We start from the raw sequence: 24,439 nt of genomic DNA on the forward strand, positions 1-24,439 counted from the left end.
TGGAGACATTTCAGTGACAAATACTCACCAAAATCAATGAAAAGACCATATCGTCGCTGTGATGTGAAAAACACTTATCTCCAATTTTAGAAACTTTTTTATTTTTCATATGAATGCAATGTCTGTAACGCGGAAACACCATTCATGTAAAAATAAGAAAAAGAAAAAAAATGGAGATAAGTGCTTTTCACATGACGGCGACGATATACAGCCTAGACATAATTTGAAGTTCTTCATTTTTAAATATTGCTGTAGTATATTGTTAGACAATGTTTTGCAAATGTATGAAGCAATTTAAAATAAAAAACGAGTTGCTGTTCGCAAACGCTTTCTATTCATAATTCTTATGTGCACATTTACAGTATTTTTTTTGTAGAATATCGTCAAATTACCATTAGTCATCTGAAAAAAATGAGATTTTTTTTTTTTTAAACCCATACTCCTACTCCTTACAAGCAACCAGGAAATCTTTCTACTTCTCGTCGAATTCATGTTTTACAATCCGCATAGGTTGTTTGGAGCAGCAAGTAAAGACAGATGGTGAGCTACTTGTCTTTGTACGTCCATTACTCTAATTCATTTGTTGACACGAGCGAGCAGATGGTGAAACGGCTAATATTTGTCTTTGAATTTGTTTTGTTTATTTTTTATGCAGGAGCCCTTATAAGCAAGTTTTCATTAAAAAAGGAAGGATGTGCTGAAAACAACATAATCTGATGCAACTGTGAAAGAGCAGCAACAAAAACAAACCACATGGTGCCAAGTATCGGTTTCTATATTCTGCTGTGTGCAAAAATCTGATGTCTCACATTCTGTTGAGATTCCTGGTGTCCGTTTGCCTCCCACAAGTGAGCATGTGCGAGAGGCTTTTGTTTGTGCACACGTGAGTGAGTGAGCGAGCTGCTGAGGGTATGTAAACCACGTGCATCCTGTATGTTGAGCCACTCGCCTGAGAATTTTTGTACTTTGTCTCACCCCAGCCTCTTCGGCAGATTTCCTTCTCAGTCTCCAAAAAAGTGCCTGGTGAGAAAGCCCCCACACACCAGTGATTTCATTGAATTTTTAAAATCTTTCACCTTTGTACACATTCATGTACAGATGAGAAAAGAAAATGTATTTGCTATTGAGTAAATACTGTGGCCTTTCAGTGACACACAAAAAGTCAGCTAAAAGTTATGTGCTTCTCTGTGACAAATGTCTCTCTCTCCCAATGAGGGGATAGGACAAAGTAGAATGAAATTAGACCAAGAGCGGGTTTTCATTTTAGTTAAAAAAAAAAGAAAAGTAAAAAATGGGTTGGGACTGCAGAATCAGTGATAATACTAGAAAAACAAAAATTCCTCAAAAGTTATTTTCCATTGAAGTCAAACCACTTTGCGCAAGCCCTAATTCTCCATGATCTATTATTCATTTTTTTCCCCTGTGGAGCCTGACTTCCATGGCTAAAAGGTCCCCACAGCTAGGCCACAACCTGACTCTCTTGCTCAAACCACTCATCACACACCCCCACACCCATACCCCCCCCCCCCCGCCACACACACACCCCCACACCCACACACACCCCCACACCCACACACAGACACACCCACACACACACAGCTAATGAAACCAGGAAGATGATGAAATCACATTCTTCCACAAGTTACAACGGCACCGTGTGATAACGCGCGAGTCATAAGAAGAAGCAAGAGAAAAAGATGCAGTAGTTCATTCCTGGGGGGCCAACATAAGCTAATTATTGAGCAGCAACCATGTCAGATACACACATGGGAGGCTTTTCCAGTTGGACTTGAGAGCATTTCTGCAGAAACACTCATCAGCATATTAACCTTAACAATATTGAGAAACCCAATGACAAGTTACAGTTAGAAAATAAAAGACTCGGCTCATTACCCTGGTGGAATGGTTCCTCTTGGACTGGCCATAGAGATGCGCTGAGTGCCTGGTCGGTTCAAGTTGTTCTGTCCATTGATTGCAAGTGTGTTGTGACCCTGGGATGACATCACGGGAAAGTTGGCTGGGGACAATGGCACCTGCACCTGTTCACCTTTGGCTTGCCCGCCTCCTATACTGACATTATTGGTGGCGGATGAGGTTGGAGACCAAAGAGAGGTTCCAGCAAAGGTATTGCTCTGCCGCACCGCCGTCAGGGTTCCAGTGGCACCCGTATTGCCTGAGGCCCCTCCATGGAGCTTCCGTCGCTGAGAGGCAAGGATTGCATTCGATGCGGCTCTCGTACTGTTGACCAGGATACACTGCTGGCAGGAGCAGGGCTGGCCGGAGCTGGCTCCCACAGGCCAAGACTGCGACTTGGGGATGGAACCCATGATGAGTGGGTAAGCAAGATCCATACGTCTCCGAAGGCGCCGTTTGCGCTGGCTCTGCTTGTTGGTTTGTGACATGCTGTTGAAGTTGATGAGGTAACAGAAGCCGAGGGAGGTCAGATCCAGCCACGGGTGCTGCTTCTCGTAGGCATTCTGGATGGTCACGCAGATCTCCATGTCATACGGCGTCCATGAGCCGTTGTCGTTCTCCCACTCCCACACCACGCCTTTGCCCGGGGCAGAGGACGGTTCGTAGAAGTTCCTCTGCACTGGTCTCATGGTGCCTGAAAAGACAAGACGGGATCGAAGAGGAACATTATGATAGTCCCAATTTGAACTACGAGGACACTTAACGGAGTGCAAATCTCTGTCAAGGCCAAAACAATTTGAGTGTGGATAAGTATAAACCTACATGAATGCCCGCCTCCTGCATCTGCCTAAATTTTATCATGCATTATTTACTGAATTATTGCTGAATACACAGTATACTTCCAACAACAACAGCAAAAAAATGTGCATGAACAATACTAGGGGTGTAACGGTACACGTGGGTGTATTCATACGTTTCGGTATGGCATGTTCAGTTCGGTCCACTTATTAGCCCGAGCTTACGCACGGGCGCTATTGACTGTTGCACGCGGGAGAGGAGGGCGGCGGCACTAAAGAGGAGCCAGGACGCCAGAAGCCGTGATAAATCATAAATGCATGGATAAATGGCATTATAATGGCATACGCAAACAGGCCAGAGCTCGAAGGTCCCCCCGTACACTGCGGTCTCCTGTTTGGGAACATCCTTGCTTTCTTGTTAAAATCGACGATGGGGAAAGGTACGTGTATAATTCCTAAAGTTGTGTGCCGACATTGCTACATGAGATTGGCGGCTATGTTGCAGGTAACACGTCTAACATAAAAAGTGTAAATAATTTCATAAAGACTTTAAAGTTACCGTATTTCATTACAAAAAGAGTTTTAATACAGTTAGCAATAATTGTAACTGTTATTGTATGTATTTTTTTTCATCACAAAAAGTGTATATGTATGACAACTTGTCTTTAACTTGAATACTTAGATGTGTCATATGCTGTTGCTGCTGAGTGTTTAAAGATTTCAGTGTCTTAATAATTTACAAAATTAAGAGTTCTTTATTGTTAGTGTATTTTTTATTCTGGTGTAATTTCTTAGAATGCCACCTGAATGGTTCGCTTTTATCCCCCCCCCAAAAAAAAAAAAAAAAAATTTACTTGTCATCTTTTCAAAATAAACATATTAAAAAAAACAAAAACAAAAAAAAACCCTGTTTTTTTTTGTACCGAAAATGTACCGAACTGAAGTTTCGAACTGAATCGAAATGTGATTTAGCGTACCGTTACACCCCTAAACAATACTGTTACCTTTTTCAAATGAAGAAGAAAAATACTCTGGAATCTCTAATCATTTAGAAGGGTAAGGATAAGGATTTTGTGGAACTGTCAAGGATGTGAGGCTGTGAAGATGTGACATTTGACCAATGATTATAGTTATCGGGGTCATTAGTAAGAAGTGGAATAGCTATTTTAACCTAAATTGAAGCTCTGCACTGAAAAAGATCCTGTGCATTATTTACTCACTTTTATTTTGTCAAGTGGTTGCACGAAATAAAATCAAATGAATCCAGATTTTTTAAGCAGACTATACATCTACTTTACAAACATATGTGGATACAGTGGGGGCCGGCATAAGCTCAAGTATATGTATAGTCTTCTTAAAAAAAATCTGGATTCATTTGATTTTATTTCGTGCAACCACTTGACGAAATAAAATTGAGCAAATTCAACTATCTTTTTCTTTTTTTTTTCTCAGTATAGTTAATCCAATTAGGAAATTAATGTGCTGAGGCAGGAACTTGAGCTGCTAATCAAGATTACTTTGTGATGAATGTACGCCAGGCCCAAGGCATACATTACTAATTGTCGCATTAGATCAGTGGATCAAGTTATTTGGGCTAGATCATAAATCAAGGTTGTGAAAGCTCAAAAAAGCTCTGGAGACTCAGCAGGACCATCAAATATTCCGAGAAACAGACATCATACCCACAATCCTCTTCTACTCAAAGCACTCATGCCCCTGTACTGGGGCATGGTCGCTTAGCACATCGCCGAATACAACGCAGCACAATGCTCACTTGGGAAATGTTATTCTTAACACGTCAGCAAGGGTTGCCAAACAGCCCTGCTCTCCCATTTGGGTAAAATGTACTGTAGAGAACTCGAGTGACAATAGTGTCATGCAAATATGTGCAGGGGCCTAGTGAGCATGAGAATGAATAAACAAACAAAACAAACAAAAAATAAAAAAAGCAATATTTTAGCAACTATGCATGGGCTGCAGACATTAAATGCATCAGGATGAACACAGCAATGTGAACTTGAGTCTCTGCTTCAAAGATTCACCCGGATGACTAATTTTATTGTGAGCTGCCCAGAAACATGCACGCATACACCAAACCCCCATCCCTAAAGGTTGTTTGTCTTTTTTCATGAATAACAATAATACTTTGGTTTGAAAAATAGCTTCTACGTTGTGCCCTTTAATCCTGGAATATTCTCAATTTCTAACAGTGGGATGCAATGAACTGACATTTCATGATTTGGCAGCTGTTGCGTATTTTCAATATACATTTTGTGTTTAATACTATACCAAGTCAAAACCCCTCAATCTGCTGCAGTAATTTACATTTGTGTCCACACAAAAACTCAAATATGAGTTGTTGACGTTCTCACCACAACTCTCAGTGTCCTTCCTAACAGGAAACGGAGCGAAAGTGTCCACTTCCTGGCTGGTCTTGTTGTGATTTTAGTAGCCATCTTTCCTGCCCTACCCTCAATGTCCTCCAGTTGTCTTTAGCTTCCTATCAAGCGAGTACTAGCTGCGTGATGTATTGCCTCGTCAGACTCCACAAAGGGACTCTAACCCCACTGTCACTCAGGGCCAAGGCAGTTCAGGGAGAGCTCAGATGCCCTTCCAGGTCTCAACTGGAGGAAAACTTCCTGCAGCATGTTTGTTGCTGGAGGCCAAATGTGCTTCCATTTCTAATAGCTTTGTTTTTCTCGGGCAGTGACCAAAGGCCTGCCTAAGTGACTCCTGAAGGGCTGAATAAGTCGAATGCAACTGTAACGTCCTTGACTATCCTTAGAAGCCAGTTGCAGCAAATGAAAACAGATGTCATGTAATTTGTAGTTTAAATACAAAAGTATCGGGACACATTGCTAATATAGAATGTGTAAATGGAACACAAAATAGAATTTGAAACATTTTGTTGCTACAACTGCTTCCACTCCTTAGTAGCACTTAACTTTTTGGAATGTGTCTGTGGGACTTTTTACCCAATAATCCAGAAGAGCATTTGTGAGGTCAGAGGTCACCAAGGCCTGCAATTTTTGTTGTAATCAATCACAAAGCTAGTTGACATGGTTGCAATCAACTTCTTTCGATAAACGTCAAGCCCAACCAAGTATTCTTCCATAGAGCTTGCTTCACGTCGTAAGGCAGTCAAACTAGAACAAAAATTGCTCTTTCTTCCCCAAACTATTCCCTAGCTAGAATTGAAGGTTGTCAAACATGTCTCAGTAAAAAGAGGGATTCAAATTCAGGGGCAACTCAAGGGCCTAACTACTTTTACACAACAACATTTTCAACATCCTCACACATACTGAGCCCGTCGTGTAATTCTGTCTATTTGATAAAAATTTTCAAAATGCTAAAACGGGACATCTAAGGAGATCTTTACTCAGAGAAACAGTCATTAGCAATTAGGGTTGGGCATCTTTTGAATTCCAAATTCCTTTTGATTCCAGTTCTTTGATTCGATTCTGTTTCTAAAAAAAAAAAAAAAAAGTTAGTTATTTTTGGACAAATCACATGAACTTCTCTGTTCCTTAATTTCATGAACTTTTTTACTGTTTGTGAACTTTACTTTGAATTACTCAAAGGGCAATTTAGAGTGTCCAATCAACCTGCCATGCATGTTTTTGGAATGTGGGAGGAAACCGGAGTACCCGGAGAAAACCCACGCCGGCACGGGGAGAACATGCAAACTCCACACAGGGAGGCCAGGATCGAACCCACGACCTCTGAATTGTGAGGCAGATGTGCTAACCAGTCGGTCACCGTGCCACCCAGAAGTAAGATAATTTTTTTCAAATTTGAAATTTTTAGGTGAAGTGTCACAAGTCTTTCAATAAAGAGCATGATATTTATGTGTGTTGTAATGGAAGCTGTACCTCAGGCTACACAGTAGTGAGTGTCATAGATAGTATACGGCATGTGAACGTTAACACTTGTCCTTTCCCTGAGCAGGGTGCCAGCAGCCAACTTTCTCAGTGTTCCACTCCACAGTCTGTTTTGGCTGTGCACCAGCACTGTCTTTCTGAGCCATTCCTCACATTTTCCACTCACAGGACTCCATCCTGGTCACACACACAATGCTCAACTCATGGACAAGGAGCAAATGTCAGTGTGAGCGAGTTAAGGCCCATATCACCCACCTAGTTAAGGCTTTTTCGTTCAATGCCACTGTTGGAGGGAAGGCATCCAAGAAGTACCCCAAATCACAAGCTTTACAATACAGCCTTAAGCTTTCCAATTTCTCTGAGGCTGCATTAAGCCTATTAAAGTGTATGTGTTGGGACATTGTCAAACTGAGCACAAAGGTCGAGCATCGTGCAGTTAAATGCAGTGTGAGGTGAAGAGTGCCGGACAGTGACATCACGCATCCCACAATGCACTGCGTCAAATGTAAACAACGCCATTTTGGCACAATAAAAAACGTGGCGCTAATTTCACCGCATTGCTATTCGATGCCCCCACCGGTGACCCTGTGAGTGGTGGGAGTCGTCCGCCTCAGTGAATCCACCAGGCCGGCTTCTAGTAAGCAGGTGGAGGGGCGCTTGTTTCGCCCGCTCCTCGCCGGTGTGTTGTGTTTTTTAAGTGTCTGATTGAGCTTCAAAATGAAGACTTTGGGGGTATTTTTTTTTTACACGGAGGACACTGACAAGCTAGCCAGGCCGAGGATGCTTTGCTATGGTGGGCACCTTACCAAAAATATCCGCTTTCCTCAGCTTTTTTCCAACCATTATTGAAGAAAATGAATGTCATTTTAACTTGTGGTATTTGAATGTATTTTTACGCGCTACTACTAGTCTAAGTGACCCTTGGGTGTCCACTCTGAGGCAGATGATTGTGTTGTTGCCTTGGCGCATTCCAGTGAGTCGCTCTTTTTCCAGCAAGCACTGGAAGGATTAAGACGCGAGTGATGCTGTAAACAAAAGCCTTCTAATGGTCAGATCGACTGGTTTAATCCCTCAATACCGCATACCGCTGATAAACGGTAATTTTATCATGGCGACGTAAACAAACACGTCACATAACGTCCGGCTCTCAAAAGTAGCAATAGAACAATTATAGAAAATGATTTTAAAACTGTTATCTGCAATTGGCAAATTAACTTTTCACTTAATCAGTTTTGCTTACCTCCATCACAACAGCAAATACTTCAGTAATGGGTGACCAAAAAAAGATGAAGTACAACTACGGTACCTTTGAACTCAATCTCATACAAAGTGTGTGTCAAAAGAATCTTCAAATCTAAACTACAAGTACAAAGGCTCTCTATTTACAACACGTTTGTAAAGCATAAAAGGAAGAATGCATGGTCTTTTTCTGCTTGAAGTCACAAAGACACAAACACAGATACTTGTTCACTGAGACACAGTGGCCTTTTGTTGTTTTAACTACGGCAAAGCTCATGTACCACACTAGGCGCCTGATTTTACATTTTAAAGGGTGACTTTATTATCACACTATAGAAAGCGGGGGGATGATTTAAAAGGACACTTGGACGGGCTGAACATTGTCACTTATATCATAATATAATACAGTTTTTCCCCCAGATTTGAAATCTTCTTGGGTGGGTGGACGCCGGCAGGGGTGGGGCAAATTTTTTCTTTATTATTTTACCCTTCATATCATGCATTGTACTGAATTTTCAGAGTAAAAATTGTTACCACAATGTTAACGTTACATGCGGTATCTAAAGTCGCGCCCCGTTTTGGGTTGTTATTTTTGGGGGGGAGTTATGTGTATATATATATAAATATATATATATATATATATATATATAAATATATATATATATATATATATATATATATAAATAAATATATATATATAAATAAATATATATAAATATATATAAATATATAAATAAATATATATAAATATATATAAATATATAAATATATATATAAATATATATATATATATATATATATAAATATATAAATATATAAATATATATATATAAGTATATAAATATATATATAAATATATAAATATATATATAAATATATAAATATAAATATATATATAAATATATATATATAAATATATATATATATAAATATATATATATATAAATATAAATATATATATATAAATATATATATAAATATAAATATATATATATAAATATATATATATATATAAATATAAATATATATAAATATATAAATATATATATAAATATATAAATATATATATAAATATATAAATATATATATAAATATATAAATAAATATATAAATATATTTATATATATATATAAATATATATATATTTATATATATTTAAAAAATTCTTGGGTGGGCGTCTGTTTACTTGGCTCGCCCGCCCATGTATTAACATGGTGTGGGAAACACTGTAATAGGTAGGCATGTAAAAATGCCATCAGCACTAAAATTCACCCTCCAAAAGGGGGCGTGCCAATTTGCATGCCCTCTTTTGGAGCTCAGCTTATGTTTTCTGTCTCAGCTGTCTACGTCACTGCGGGGAGGCAAGTCCCAGTTCCACTTGATTCTCTGTTATCGATGCCCAACCCTATATGCGCCTCCACATTTAATGCATGCAAGCATGGCCGTTGTTTTCTAAACCCAAACTAGCTGCCAAAAAAGGCAAACTATATATTTTTCTGTGGCAAAATATTGAGAGCAGAATGTTCACCTTTGTGTCACAGCAGAGAGCATTTGTCATTTTCTGTATGAGCATATAAAGCTATTAATCTATTATAATAAACTTGTCATATCATACTAAAACTCATGACACTCTATTGAATTTAGGTTACAATCAATAAGTCCTACGCATCAACAGGTTTTGAGATGGGGGTATGTCAAGATTTTATTTTATAGTTAATACTTCAATCAAACCATGGGTTAATGTGAAAGCCACAGAACATCATACTCACAAAAATTAAACAGCAAAAATTGCAGTCAACCCTAGATGATTAATGTGATGATAATTTATTGAGTTGGTTGTAAATAAAATAACTGACGCCCATGAGAGGTTTGCATAAAGAAAACAGTGCAGCACGGTGAGAGGGGGGAAAAAAAGCACTTTCCAAAAAAACACTTCAAACAAATAAATCCAAGTTGGAAGAGAAGATGAAGATACAGAACGCTGCCGAGCGGTTAAAAATACATCCCACACGTACTGGGAGAAAACACCTGGCCCAAACAAATCTAACATTGTAAATGGTGAGGGAACGTTTCTATTTAATGCAGATACCACTGACGGGTAAACTCTTTTTTCATAAGCCGCCATTGTCATACATATGCACTCAAAGGGATCTGCGAGAGCATTTGGCTGCTCATTAACAACCAAGCTGAGAACAGAGACCAGAATAATGAGGATGGCAGTCGGCATTAAGATGGTTTAACAGCATTGTAGGTTTCAATATCACAGCTCTGCTCCTCTTCGCTCACAGAATCACACATTAAAGCTCATTTTCTCTGCCGATATGTCACAGTCATTTGCAGCTCTTTACAAGGTACTACTGTAGTAAGCTGCCACTTGGATTCCCACAAGCTTCAATTGGTCATTGTCGGCAAACACGATGGATGCACAACGCCAAAGACTTGGTTATGGTTGACAGCCACGGTAAGAAACTGGGGAAGAAAAGCGGTACGGAAGTGGAAGATGGTCGGAGAGAACAGGAAACCAACATAGCTGTGGGGGGGGGGAAAGGACGAGAGGGATGGATTGGAAGAATACTGGAGGGCGTCTATGATTGGTTGAGGATTTGTGCCAAGGCACAATAAAAAAGGGGGATGTTTTTCTTTGGCCTAAGCCTGGAAAGTGAACACTGCAATAGAAAAGGGTCTCACTAATAGGTTCTGCTGCCAGAAAATTGAGAGAAAAGGAGGCTTAACTACTTGCAAACTGAAGAGACCCTCAGTTCAGGTCTGCTTTCTGTCCCCTGAGTTAGAGAGAGAAGCAGCGTTTAGTTCTTTTTGCATCACATATCTGGAAAAAAGTCCCAGAAAATTACAGATTGGCAGAAACTCTCCATTCTTTTAAATCAAGATGTGAAGACCTGTTGCCTTTTATTAAATCAAATTCAAGCTCAATCTGAATGTTAGCCTTAGTTATATATCTTAACTTTTTTTATTTTTTGGTTATTTAAAAAAAAAAAAACCTAATTCAATCCTCTTTTTGGGCTGGTTTGGTATGTTGACTTTTTACTTTGACATTTTTCATTTTAATGCTTTGTTTGCATTGCAGTTTTGCTTTTACTTTGTCTTGATGCCTTGTATGCAATTGGAATGTGCTGTACAAAAAAAATGCCTCGCCTCACACGTGCCAAAGGAGCAGACTAGTTACATGCAAGGAATCTGCATGTATTGGTGTCAAGCAACAACTACAAAAAGTTGCAGTTGGTTCACGCACACACTCCAGTAGTGCAGCCAAGCGTCAGACCCTGCAATAACCTTCAGAATCTGTGGATTTCGTGACTGTCCTCGCCACTCGCTGACTCACCCTGTGTGGGTATGACAACAAGGCTTATGCATGTGTTGGTCAATCTGTGTATGCATGAATGCTAAAAAAAGAGGCGCGTTAAGGAGATAGGCGCGGCTGAATGTCGCAACGTCTCTTGCATGTTTTGAGTTTGACAGCACCAAGCATCCTTTTCATGTCACTATGCGGCTATTGCTAATCCACAGCTCGGCACCGTCAGAGCAAAACAGGTTTCTTGTTTGTAGAGCGACGTCACTTTGACATAATATACAGCTTAGTCTATCGAAACCTTGCTACGCATAGGAGACGCACGTTCAATCTTTATGTAAAAGAGACATTTGAAAATGTATGGGATTTAATCGGTTTGCCTCACCACCACCAACAAGGCTTCATTATTCTCAGATGACTACGGATTTTTGTAATTCTGGAATCAGTCCAGTTTGAAAAGAGTGCTGTCCAATGGAGAACAGAATTAGAGAATAAATGTGAATATTTATCAATGGAGGTGGAGGGGCATGGGGGGGCCAAGGACCATTTTGGGAAAGTTAAACGAATTTGATAACTTACATTCACATTACAACAGTAATACCTCTATATATGTATTGCTCAGATCATCACAAGCACAGGGACTGCAACAACATGATTCCCCAATATGAACAACACTGTTATTCTCCATTATGAACATAATCCTGATCCACTGCAACAACTATTCAATACCACACACACACTTACCTCAGCCAGTTTCGCTGCAATTGTCGCCTGCATGTGTCAACACTATATTTCATGTCAGGCCTCAGACACAGGGATGACATATTGTATATCAGCGTCGTATCCTGCCTACTCAGCACAAAGTTGACATAGACGTACTGTGCCAGAGGAGATGTCGAGGAACAGCTCATGCAGTTATGGTCATGAAATAAGTTCTTTACAACCTTGTTATATGATTGGAACAAGAGATAATCATGGTCAGTGAGGTGGATGTACTCAAAAGAGTTAATTACCCAGACATCTTGTTTGAACGCTGCACATTTTGGCTTGTAAGACAAGTTGGGGGCTGCAAGGTACAAACAAAGAAACCCCTATCCAATACCCCACCCCTTCCTGAGCATAGGGGTATGTGTGTCCAAAGCATCCTAGGAGCTCAATTGTCCGGGGCTTTATGCCATTTTAGGGTCACCCATGGAAAACAGGTCTTGGCTGAGAACCAGACAAGGCACTGCTCAGAACTGGCCTCCTCTACAGCCAGGCTTGGAGGGGAGGCTCGATTCAAAACCGACACCAAGAACAGCAGAGGTCGGGCTCGCACCCAAAACCCCGGTTCCCTAATCGCGGGTGCGTTTGGAAAAATGCTCAAGCATGTATTGCTTCACTCTGAATGTTGAGTAACTCAGTGTTGTTCCAATGTGGAATTCGGTTATTCAGAGTGCCCCAACAAAGGAGTGCCGGAGCACAGTGACTACATTTACATGCAGTAAATATTCGGGTTAAGGTCGAATTCCGATTTGGGAGTCATTCGGAATAACTTGTTTGGTGGCCGCCAGTGGTAATTCGTGAGGATTTCCTGTTCTTCCATTTCTTCTACTTTCCTTTGGCAGTTTGCAAAAGCTTTTGCTGTCGTACTACCACCTTCCGGCCACCAGTGGCAATTCACCAAAAAAAAAAACCAAAAGAAAGTCAACACGATTAGGGAACAGGGATTTTGGGTGCCAGTCCAAGCTCTAAATTTAATATACAAGTTGAACCTGGGTATAAGTCACATGACCAGCCAAACTATGAAAAAAAAATGCTTTTCTAGTATCACTTGACCGAGATTAGGCACTAGCGGATGCACTTGATTTTGATACAACTTCTTTCAGACTCTGATGATCAATAAATATGTCTTGCTTATTCTCTCTGTGCAGCCCGGTGCAGATGGCCTGTGGCCTGGTACTGTTCCAGGACCCAGTAGTTGGGGACCCCTGCTCTAAATAAATGTGACACATAAACTAGATTCATACTGACTGAGATGGGCAGAATGCAATAAAGTGGTTTGCAGAGGCGAGACTTTATAACCACAACATTGCTGTCAGGTCCTATCACAGGAAACAGTCAGTCAGATCAGGAAATAAATGGACCCTTTGAGCAAGAGATCGAGAACGAGACCTCACCACAGGGCAATGAACATCTTATTTGATTGGCGAAGCAAATCTCCTTTACTATCCTTACCTTTAAAATATATGCTCTGCTTTGCGATGACGTATCAATAGTCCTATCTCCCGGTGTATCATAAGTGTAATTACACCTTACACAACTAAAGTGAACAATTATTACATGTCCAGTTCATTGATTGTGTGGCTCAGTTGACAACACACACTGATTATTGTTAATCGAGGATAACCAGCTAAGAGTAACAGTAACAACTGTGTGTTTGAGGTTAAACGCCTGAAATTAACTCAAGGTCATGTCCTTGTCAATGGATTTTTGAAAAAGTATGAGGCTTAAATTCACAACATAGATGCAATAAGCGTTTTTTGAAACTTGAAGATGTAATACTGCACCAGATGTAATATGCATATCCCATTAGCTCTGTTGCTGAAAAAACTGCTGAACTACTGTGAGGAGCAGGGGCAGAGGGCCTGGCCCACCCAGATTGACAGAGTGCCCACCCTTGCAACCAAAAGTTAGCACGCCGCCAGTCCACATAAGTGGAAATGGTGCATAATGATCATTGTTATTGTAGAGCTGAAAAAGGAAGTCGTAGGAGGTATATCACATAGAACACTTTATTGAAGATACTTCTCAAAACTCGGAGGACAAACAAGAAATACCGTAGCCGCTGATAACCGATCGGAAAAGACAGTCCCTAATCACAAGCCAACTTGTGACGTCACTCACTCAGAAAAGGGCCATAGCTGGTCATTAGGAGCCCAAAGGGGGAGAAAGGAAAAAAAAAGAAAAAAAAAAAAAATCAGTGCGTGTGGATGATTTTTTTTTTTTTTTTAAGCAAAAAAAATGCATCTCATACACAAGAAACTAAGGTAATTACTTAATTTATTGTAAAAGAAAGTTCAACTATTGTTGCTGAGGTATCAGAGATATCCACCATCAACAGATGGAGACTGGAAGATGTGGTGTGTTACATTTTTTATGCTGGAACATTCCTCATCAACCCCCTTGCCTCATCAGTTTTTGTCTCATTTAGTCACATTGTGAATGCTTAGTGTTTACAAAAGGAAACGATGTTTCAGACTTGAAGCTCACCTTGAGTGGCCACTGTTATAAAATGTACTTGTCAAAAGTCAAACATGAAAGCCGAGTGCCCTCCCAGAAAATAAAACAGAAGTGATTTTGCGTATGGGGGCAGTATAATGTGTGACAGGAATTATTGTATGAAGATGGGATGTGATGTACAGTATAGCACGTATTCATCTAATGCCTTGCTCACCGCCGTGCGCACTCAAAATATTTATGAGGCAGTTTGCTGAAACATCATTGGCCAATTAGATTTTCAGCACTAAGAATTCCATTCCATTGCTTTTTGCTTTGTGAGCCAACAACGTGAGACAGTTCCCACTGACTGCCATATGCTTTCTAGCAAGTGTGAAATGCCCACTGTGACAGCTCACACTTGGACAATGACACTTTCTCAAAAGCACTTTGGGCTTTAATTTTGGATTCAACAATTTATCATGCTGCCGCTGCACGGTCATGGCCATAGAGTGCAGAATGAGAGCAAAACCGAATGTGACGTGCTTTTGGTTCTCTATAACTGATGGCAGACTGTGGCTTTGGTTTCAGTTCAATGACATTTTCTGTAAAAGTCAGACTAACACACTTCTCTTGATCAACATGGACATCTGCTTTCTATAGAATAAGGCCAATATGCTGAAAAGCATTATATTCATGAGAGCATGACGCTGACGTTCAAAGCAGATGTGAAGAAATGCAGAATTTGTGTTGAACTGTGTCACTAAGTGCCATACAGATGTGGACAGAAAGAACAAAAAGGACAACAATCCAAAGTTTAAGGTCATGCATGACCAGTTTAAGATAATATGATGGATTTTAAACCATTATTGTGTACGGATCTGATCTGACCTGACTTTTGACCTGAGGGTACCTTCCGCCATTGGATACAAATTGGGTCTAATACAGAAAAGGAACTTTGACATTTTCTACTTCAGCCATCTTAGTGAGATAATCAGAGATCTGTTTGATAAAACTATGACTGAATTGTTTCCCAGAAAAGTATTTATACAGCTATATTCCAACTTTTGGAACACTAAGCTGTTAAAATGAGGCCATTTTAAAAAGCTGCTAGTGAGTGCTAGCTTAAGAGCAGGCAAACGTGCACAGATTGACAGCATCTTGATGCCTACCGCCTCATGGACTGTCGCTTTCTATCAGGAAAACGCTCCACATTTCACTATGTTCCTCTGCTCACCTCGTTCATATCCTGTTGACATCCAAATAGAATCCAGCTAGCAGGTTTGGGCTACAGTGACTCTGGCATTGCCTTGGCTAAGCATCATTAAAATTCTGCAAAAGGCCTCATTTTCAATGCAGTGCACAACAACTAGAACACCTCCACAAGGGTTAACCAACATATTCACAGTGATTTGTGCAGTCAATAAAATATCCAAACGGGGGGCCATTTTTCTAACCAAAAAATGATAAGGCAGCACCTTATTCAATCATCAACAGCGTTGTAGTGCATGTACTCAGCACGTTTAAAACCACCATTTCTTAGAGAAGCAGAGCAGACATTGGGAACATGAGTATGTCTTGGCCACGTCATCATCACTGCTGTTCTCAGGCTACAGACAAAGTTTTTTTTTTACTATTATTAAATACATTACATTTCTTGCTTTCTCACTTACAGCCTTTGCAGAAGGCGCAATCTACTGTATGCGCAGAATGAGAGGACAAAAAGCATTGACGCCTCATTTGAATTTTTAGAAGATTGGACAAAATGTATTGTAGACACGGTATTTTGCTTAAACCACGTACACATCACTCATGCTTCATGAAAAGCTTTATTTGACAGTCAACAAATGCTTGTTTTTTTCAATCATGTACTCCCATTGCTGAAGTGCACTTCTCATAATCATAGACACGTGTTCAAAACCACAGTACTGTATGTATGCAGATGCCTCTTGCCTTTTCCTTATCTTATAGGTTCTATAACTCCCTTTCCGCGCAATTGGGAATTCCTTTCCCTCAGTACTGTTTACAGAAACTGCCAGCTGCAACGAGATACCTGACGTGGGAGCACAAGCTGCACTTTTTTTTTTTTTTCAAGCAAGATAAGATTTATAAACATGAGTGAGGGTGGGTGAGGAGTGCAGATGCTCTTGTGCGTCCAAGCAGAATAGCAGGGCGGTCTACAACAAGTACATCCCCTCCTCAAGGTTGTATCTGTATTTACTCTTGGATCATTACCTCTTCTATAAATCTACAACGGAGGACCAGAAACCAAATTCTCTTTTGACCCCGAAAAAAAGGGCCAAACAAGGAACAATTTTTGCTGACAAAACATATTCAATCCTAGTCCAGCCTCTTGAGAAAATCCTCCATACTGAAAGGGACATCTACATTATCAACAAGTCATTATACAGTCATGTTTAAAGCGGAAGTCAACCCCCAAATTGTCTTTACAATACTATGTTATATGCAGTCCCACTAGTCTAGACATGGCATTCTGATGGATATTGTGTTAGTGGAATATGAGTGAAGTAGTAAAATCCACCCGTTTTTGTCCTTGTCAGGGGGCGGCCATTTTGCCACTCGCTGTCATGTAACGACCAATCATGGCTCACCTGTTATCTGAGGCTGAGCCATGATTGATCGTTACCTGAGCCCTGTGCAACTGTGATGTCATTTTCAGTTGACAGCAAGTGGCAAAATGGCCGCCACCTGACATGGCTAAAAACGGGTGGATTTTGCTGCTTAACTCATATTCCACAAATACTATATTAATCAGAATGCCATGTTTTGACTAGTGGAGGCTCATAGAACATATTTTTGTAAAGAATATTTTGGGGATTGACTCCCTTTAAGGGGGGGGGGGGGGGGGGAATCAAGTAGACACTCGGGGTACAGAAATATCTTTAATTTAGCCTTGATTTTAATGACATCTAAAGACACCAAGCAACATTGTCACTTCACAAGCTTATTAAGTTATAGTTTTAAGAAAGCGAGCCCCGTCAATTTTCATGTTTTACAGCACAAAAAAGGAATCAGACTTGACCTTTTAAATAATCCCGATTATCTCCTGTGAGATGGCTTTTCATCTTCCAAGCAGCTATCTATTTGTGAGCTCATATATTTTGTGCAGGCTATTTTTATGATAGCTCCAGCTGCGTGTGCAGTGTCAGAATGTCCTTCTCTGGAAATTGTTCATCACCCTAACACTTCTGCCAACACATAATTGCATCTGAGAGAGCCTTAAAACACCAGCAGCCTTTTTCAGTGCCACCTTGACAACTTCAGTCATTCCTGAGTGCACACTTGCTCGTCTATGTGTCACTTCTGCATCACGGCAAAAACTAAGTCAGGAAACAAACGCGGTAACTGCAATGTGAAACGGAGGCCACAAGAGTGGGTACATGATAGATGTGGCAGATAAGCTGGTGAGTTTTGCAGGTGCGAGTGGGTGTAGAGAAAGGGGATCAGTCTACTCAAGTGTTTAGAGGTTCAAGCAGCCCTCTAGGGCACAGAATGGATCAATTTTGCTTGGCTGTGTGCCAAAAACTGCCTTCTGCCAGATATTCATCCACACAATGCATAAAACTAAGCTTCAGCTGTAGTGTATAAGAAGCACTGAGGGGGATTACTCCAAAGGCAAGTCTTGGTTATAAGAAGTTGCACAGCGAGAACTAGGAAAAGTGTATACTATAGCAGCCCCACTAGTCTAAACACGGCATAGTATACACTTTTCCTAGTTCTCTCTGTACAACTTCTTATGACCAAGACTTGCCTTTGGAGGAATCCCCCTCAGTGCTTCTTATACACTACAGCTTAGTTTTATTTTCATTTCATCTTTCATTTTCAGTCGACAGCAAGTGGCAAAATGGCTGCCTCCAGAGATGGACAAAAACGGCTGGACATTACCAATCAGAATGCCATGCTTAGACTAGTGGGGGAGTATACAACATATGATTGTAAATAGGGATGTTCCGATCAGGTTTTATGACACCGATACCGATCATGCATGAGTGAGATTGGCCGCTACCGGTACCGATTCCGATCACATGGAATATCTGTATATTTTTCCATTAATTTATGGTGACTGCTATTATGCAATATTACCTGGAAAAAAAAACCAGCCGTATTATTGCCGCAATTTTGACAAAAATCTATATATATTTTCAAAAGCATGAAGAAATACAAAACCGTTGCTGGCACAATACAACAATTACTCAGTCACAAAGATAACTGAAAAACTTCAATTTACCAGCTTTTAGTAACACAGTTTTTAACAGATCAAAATAATCAGCAGTCTCAAAAGACTTAATTATGCAAAAAGTCAAATAAATAACATGCCACCTAAACATTGCATGGTTCAGAATATAATCAAAGTAGAAAAAATAGTCACATGCAGGCTTCACTTGAATAAACTATTCAATTGAATTCCTAAATTGAAACGACTCAGGAACTTTATTGTCTTGTGCATAGATAAACTATCTTGTGCATTTGTCAACGAGAAAAAAGTCACTGTTAATCATTTAATCTCCCTGTAGCAATAATAGCACTTACACTGCGCTGTGTCCGCCTTGACTTTATTCAATGCAGTGAGCCTCGTAAACTCACCATAGTCTCCCAATTGCTTGTTCTTCAAATGTCGGATTAAGTTGGTTGTGTTGAAACTTTTGGCCACGCTCCCCGCGCGAGGTACCTTTTCATGGCATATATAGTATTACAATATGCAAACTCCACACACACAGCAGACAACGCTATGTTCACACCAACTGCGGTGGTCGGAATATTCGATCAAAGCCTTTTATTGCCGATCAAAACATCCGACCACCCGCAGCTCATGCTTAGCAGCCTTGTGTTGCGTCCCTCCCCTCTGCTCGCAGCGGAAGCGCGGCTGCGTTAGGGAGCCTTTCTGGCGGCGCGTTTTAATTGGAGTCAATGTAGCTCGCTCGGAAGGGCGCTGTTGCGTGCAGGGCGGCGCGAGTGATGCTTTTGGACGGAGGGACGTCGTCGCGTATTAAACAAATCAACTTTTCTGCCATTTCGTCTCGCGGCAGCCAAGCATGAGCTGAGGGTGATCGGATGTTTCGATCGGCAATAAAAGGCTTTGATCGAATATTCCGATCATGTCATTTTTCACGAAAATAGGCCGATTAATCGGAGCATCCCTAATTGTAAATAATTTTGGGGGGGTTGACTTCCCCTTTAAAAGTGCAATTGATTAATCATTTAGTTCACTTTTAATTACAAACTGTCCAAATACGTAAAACTTCAGCTTCTCAACAGTAAATATCCAATTTCAGTTGTTATTCATGAAAACAGACTGATTAGCTTTGTGTTCGATTAAAAAATTAAAAACAATATTTGCTTTTACATTGGAAAAATATAAACAATCATTTTGCCTATTTTCTGACATGTTATGATGTTTTTGTTTGTGCATTTTTTGCACTTTCAGTTTGACATGTCATGTTTTTTAACATATGATAGAAATTAAACTTTTTGTAGCCAATTCATTGATAAACTAAAACCGACAGGTTAATCGATAATTATAATAATCATGAGTTGCAGCCTTGATCTTATTACAGATAATTCCCAGAGGGAAGAGCGAGACCCTGCCATGACATCTGTGACGCACATTTTGCTGACGGATCATGTCAGACTACCATAGCCACCATCACGTTACTTTGGGGAACTGTTTTTCAACCATTTAAAACCACAAGTGAGTAGGGGGAGGAAAAAAAAACTTCAAGCACTTGCAGAAGAAACAACCTAAAAACAACTGTGAAGGTCCTCTACTCTACTATAAAACCATTTCTCCACTGGGACACTCCCCAAGCTTCCGACAGCAAGTGCCGGCAGCTGACCTTCTGAGCCACAAGAGTAGTGAACATTCAATACACTTTCCAACCAACATGCTTTAAACTCTGAAAGCATCATGGGAGCTTGAATCAATGGCTGCGGTCTGCGGTACAACCATTTGTAAGTCATGGGCAGCATGTACACAACAAAGAGGAGATGGGGAACAGGTGACCAGGCTGCTCTCTGCCAGGCCTCCGCGTGACAGGTTTATACCAGCCGTGGGCAAAGGTAACACACACAACATCACAACAAGGAGCGGCAAACGTCGGGCCCCGGTGCCGTGCTCATCCCTGACAAATGGCGGCTTGGCTCATCTTGCAGCCAGCACAGACACACATGGTGCTTTTCTGCCTACACGACACACTGACAGACAGACATGCTGACAAGGAGATTCTCCACTTTTCCAACTTAAAACAAAAGCAAGGATGTGTTCAATATAAGACCTGCAACTCAAGGACAAATGTTTCAAAGGTGTCAGAAGAGAATCGTAGAGTGTTGTTATAAACACTCTACATTTTATAGGTTTTTTTTTTTTGTATTAGCAAGGGAGCTACACTATTCAATGTCATGGAGTGGAATTTATAGCCTGAGCAAAAATCCATCAGAACACACACACACACACACACACACACACGCAAACAAATACACACAGGATGTTGAAACTATCAATATAGCTGAAGGTGTTACAGTGATTTGGAGTCTTGTTTTATGTGCCAGAATATTGCAGATACCCTCACAGGACACTTAGGTGCGCCTTCACTACCTAATATAGGAAGGAGTAGTAAGTATCAACAATTTTCTTTACAAATAGATGTGATCAGTTTTGATTGACAACATCTCAGAGAGGTGTTAAAATAATGTTTATTATTTGTAGTGTAGAATTGAGATCTATCTTCGTAAAGACGAATTGATATTGTTGTTTGCAGGTGTACCTAATGTGGCTGGTGAGCACAAGCGAATTAGTGTACATTTACATAATACAGATCAATGCACATGAGGTCACCTTGGACACACACATTAGTCACTGTGTATCGCTACTTGGATATTATGTAACATCATTAAATTATCTCTGAGCGAGTGTTCCTGTTTTTTTCCTCCAATTTGATAGGACTGTTTCCTGCAGTGACACTCTCAGTCTGCCCCACAAAGCGGTCATGATATGCACATGGTGGGAATATCTTCCAAATGTACAGTATCTTGGCTCAACAGTAAATGAACTCGCACAAACAGAGACTGGCTGGTGAGAACGTACGAAGAGTCAGTGGAGTGGAGCAAAAAACAAAACATCTGGCCCCATTTTAAAAGGACAACTCTCATTTGTCAAACTACATAGAAGCAAACAAAGATTGGCCCGACTGGATTTTGCTTTGAAGTGGCATGTGGTGTACTTTGATCGTGTGATATATGTCAACTCGGAAACTTTGTTCGTCTCATCAGAGCAACGGCTCACTAAATGGCATGCTTTACTTGCTTCCAAATGTAGCCACATTCCACACATTAAAGGAACATTACAAAAAGGAGCACGGTTCCAACAGTAATTGTCTATTTGAAACGCAATTCTTACATCTACTTCAAACTCATCACATGGATCAGACATCTGGAGAAGAAACCTTTGCTCCGAGCTACAGGACCCATTTACTTGATGAATGTGTCTCCCCACCGACATGGTGCCCTTCAGCAAGGTCGCCGCGTGCCAGCGACACTTAGGAATGAATAAATGATTGCAGCACCTTTTCATCTGGGCACCTCATGGCATTTGGGCGCTCCTAATGCCGAAGTCCCAAAGCAGACCGGGACACCGGCAACTCTCTTTCATTCCCTTGAACGTTACATAAGACTTTGTGGCTCACACATCAAGGCTTCATTTTAATCAGTCCCAAAGAGAGACGATGTGACATCATATGCAAAAGAAGCACGATTTGCCTAATTATAGCTCCACATCATATTTCAACAACTGTGTATGGGCCACACTATCCTCAGGTGGGATAATGGAAAAGTCATAAAATATGTCAAATGGGTAACTGTAAATTGTATCTGCTATACATGCAGATACATTATTCTTAACCTCCGTTCTTTTACTTTCGTGATACAATTCTTACAGCATACTCTTTTCAACTTGATTGGGCTTCATTTTTATCCGCTTTTGTTTTGAGACGTACCACCATACTGACCCCCCTGAATTACGGAGCCACAAAGAAATCAGAGCAATTGTTTTTCCTTTTGAGCACCAAGATACTCCAAAAAAAAGTAGCAATATTTGACAGCAGTGCCTTTCAAGAAAAGTATCGCTGCATCGTTATTTTGTTTTGGGGAAGCTGGAGCCTGTTGTAGCTGACTTTGGGCGAGGAGGAGAGTACACCCTCAATCCCAAGGCAAACATGTTGAGACAGACAACCATGAACATTCACATTCAAACCTAAGGTCTTGACCCAAACAAACAGCCGGCTAAAAAAATGACACCTCTGCAAAATGATCGGTTTCTCTTATTTTCCTGTTTTGCTACGAATGTTTGGCTAAAATGAATATAGTCTTTTGAGTATGCCGAAAAATAAAAAATGATCTAAACACCGAAAAAAGGTCCAGTGTTCTTTGGTCTCTCCTTTTTTTTTTTTTTTTTTTTTTTAACAACGCTGTATGTGTTTTTAGGATGCAACTGGATATTCACATTTGACGCATCTCTTACCCGTGTCCTGTCGAAACTGATGCATCGACTGCAGGTCAATGATGTAAGGAGATAGTTGGCCATCAACCTGTCCCAAAACTACGGTTCCTCTGGCATCCCCCTTCAGGATGTTTTCAATATGGTGGCACACGGCTGCACTGTAAGGCCTCCAGCGCCCATGTTCGTTCATCCACTCCCAGACCACCACTCTGGCCAGATTTTGGGGAGGGTAGCCCAGACCATTTACGGGAAGCAGCAAGCCTGGACCAGGGCGAGCCATTGTCCCTTGCAGGTTAGACAGAGAACCACCTGTCAGTCAAATATCACTCCTGAACATTGTCATCAGCGCCACACTGGAATCAGCTTAGGTCAGCGACTTCTGTGGTCTGTTTTCAAGCAAGCAGCGTTGGAGGAGTCATGGTCCTCCGCTGCCTATGGCTTGCTGCCTGCTCCTTGATCAACAGAACAGAAACCTCCGGGGTCCGAGATGGCAGATGTTGATGAGGAGCTGCAGCAGTTCCTCCTCACGAGCAGGTAAACAGGGGGAGGGGTGACTTGCTGTAAAATGACAGGAAGGTGCACTGGTGAACAAATGCTGAGTTATGACTTTTTTTTAAGACCCAGTTGGACCCACAGCTTGTATGCACTGTGTCTACTTCAAGGACATCGTTGTACAGTATTCCATGTAGCGACTCTGTCTTGTGAATCAATGTTTGCGAGCTGTAAGAAGGGGAAACATGTTGATGATCTTCAGGTTGGAGTGGGGTGACTGATGCTATCAAGAGCCTAGCAAAGAGAATATCATCTTGCCGAGACAATCTAATTAGATTTGTATAGAAAATGACTCTGGCTCATACGATTCAGACACAATGCCACATATTGTGCTCATTTAACATCCACTATCATTACGTTGCATTGTTAATGTCATACAGACCTGTAGGCTGCAGATGTGGTGCCTTACAGCTGTCAAGCAGAAGCTACATTTCACTGGCCGCGCTCAAAAAACACACAAGGATAAAACGGGGGGGAGAAAACGACAAATATTCCAAGCAACGCGATGCTTCACGTTTGTTGATGTGGAAAACGTCAAAATGGTCTTCTACAACCGTGCAACATTAACGCAGAAAACAGGAGTCGTCGCTTCTTTAGTGTCGCTTGTCTGTTTTGCCAGTTTGTTGCCCGGCCGTGCTCGAGTGCCTCGAATTGCCAGTTAAGTCCGCCGCGGGGACGCGAGAAGTCACCGTCCAAGCGCACAAGTCCAACTAACGTCACATTTTCCAAGCGTCAAACAATTACAATGCCGATGCCCGAGCGCACCTGTATGGCGAGTGGTTGAAAATTCAGTCAAGGTGTCAAGTACCATTTCTAATGAGAAATCTATTTCCGGTGTTTACTTTCAGAATAAAAGATCATTTGAATTTGACCCTCACGTATCTTTTAAATGTAGAACTGCATTTATAACATGTCAAAGTCAAGGCCCGCGGGCCACATCCGGCCCGCGAGAAGGTTTTCTACAACCCCTGGGATGATATTGTTTTATTATTAGATCTGCCCCGCAGATCGCGGCAAGCCGTTGTGTGTAGCAGATGTG

At 40.9% G+C, this 24,439-nt stretch overlaps 1 protein-coding gene across 3 annotated transcripts in view; it reads right to left on the minus strand.

The window, feature by feature from the left end:
* dtx1 (deltex 1, E3 ubiquitin ligase) overlaps positions 1-24,186 on the minus strand; it is a 36,503-nt gene extending 12,317 nt beyond the window's left edge. For 2 of the 3 annotated variants that reach the window (XM_086031047.1, XM_086031046.1), the window contains exons 1-3: positions 23,783-24,186; positions 22,870-23,406; positions 1,894-2,608 (exon numbers count right to left, since the gene is read on the minus strand). In XM_086031047.1, the coding sequence (XP_085887173.1) occupies positions 1,894-2,608; positions 22,870-23,128 (974 nt within the window). In that variant the 5' untranslated portion in view covers positions 23,129-23,406; positions 23,783-24,186. The remainder of the gene's footprint in view (positions 1-1,893; positions 2,609-22,869; positions 23,407-23,782) is intronic. The other variant, XM_086031048.1, reaches the window with a different exon arrangement.
* Between the last annotated feature and the right edge of the window lie 253 nt (positions 24,187-24,439).

Source organism: Filicampus tigris, chromosome 5, assembly GCF_054856515.1.
Source record: "Filicampus tigris isolate MCC_2025a chromosome 5, RoL_Ftig_1.0, whole genome shotgun sequence".
NCBI lineage: Eukaryota > Metazoa > Chordata > Actinopteri > Syngnathiformes > Syngnathidae > Filicampus > Filicampus tigris.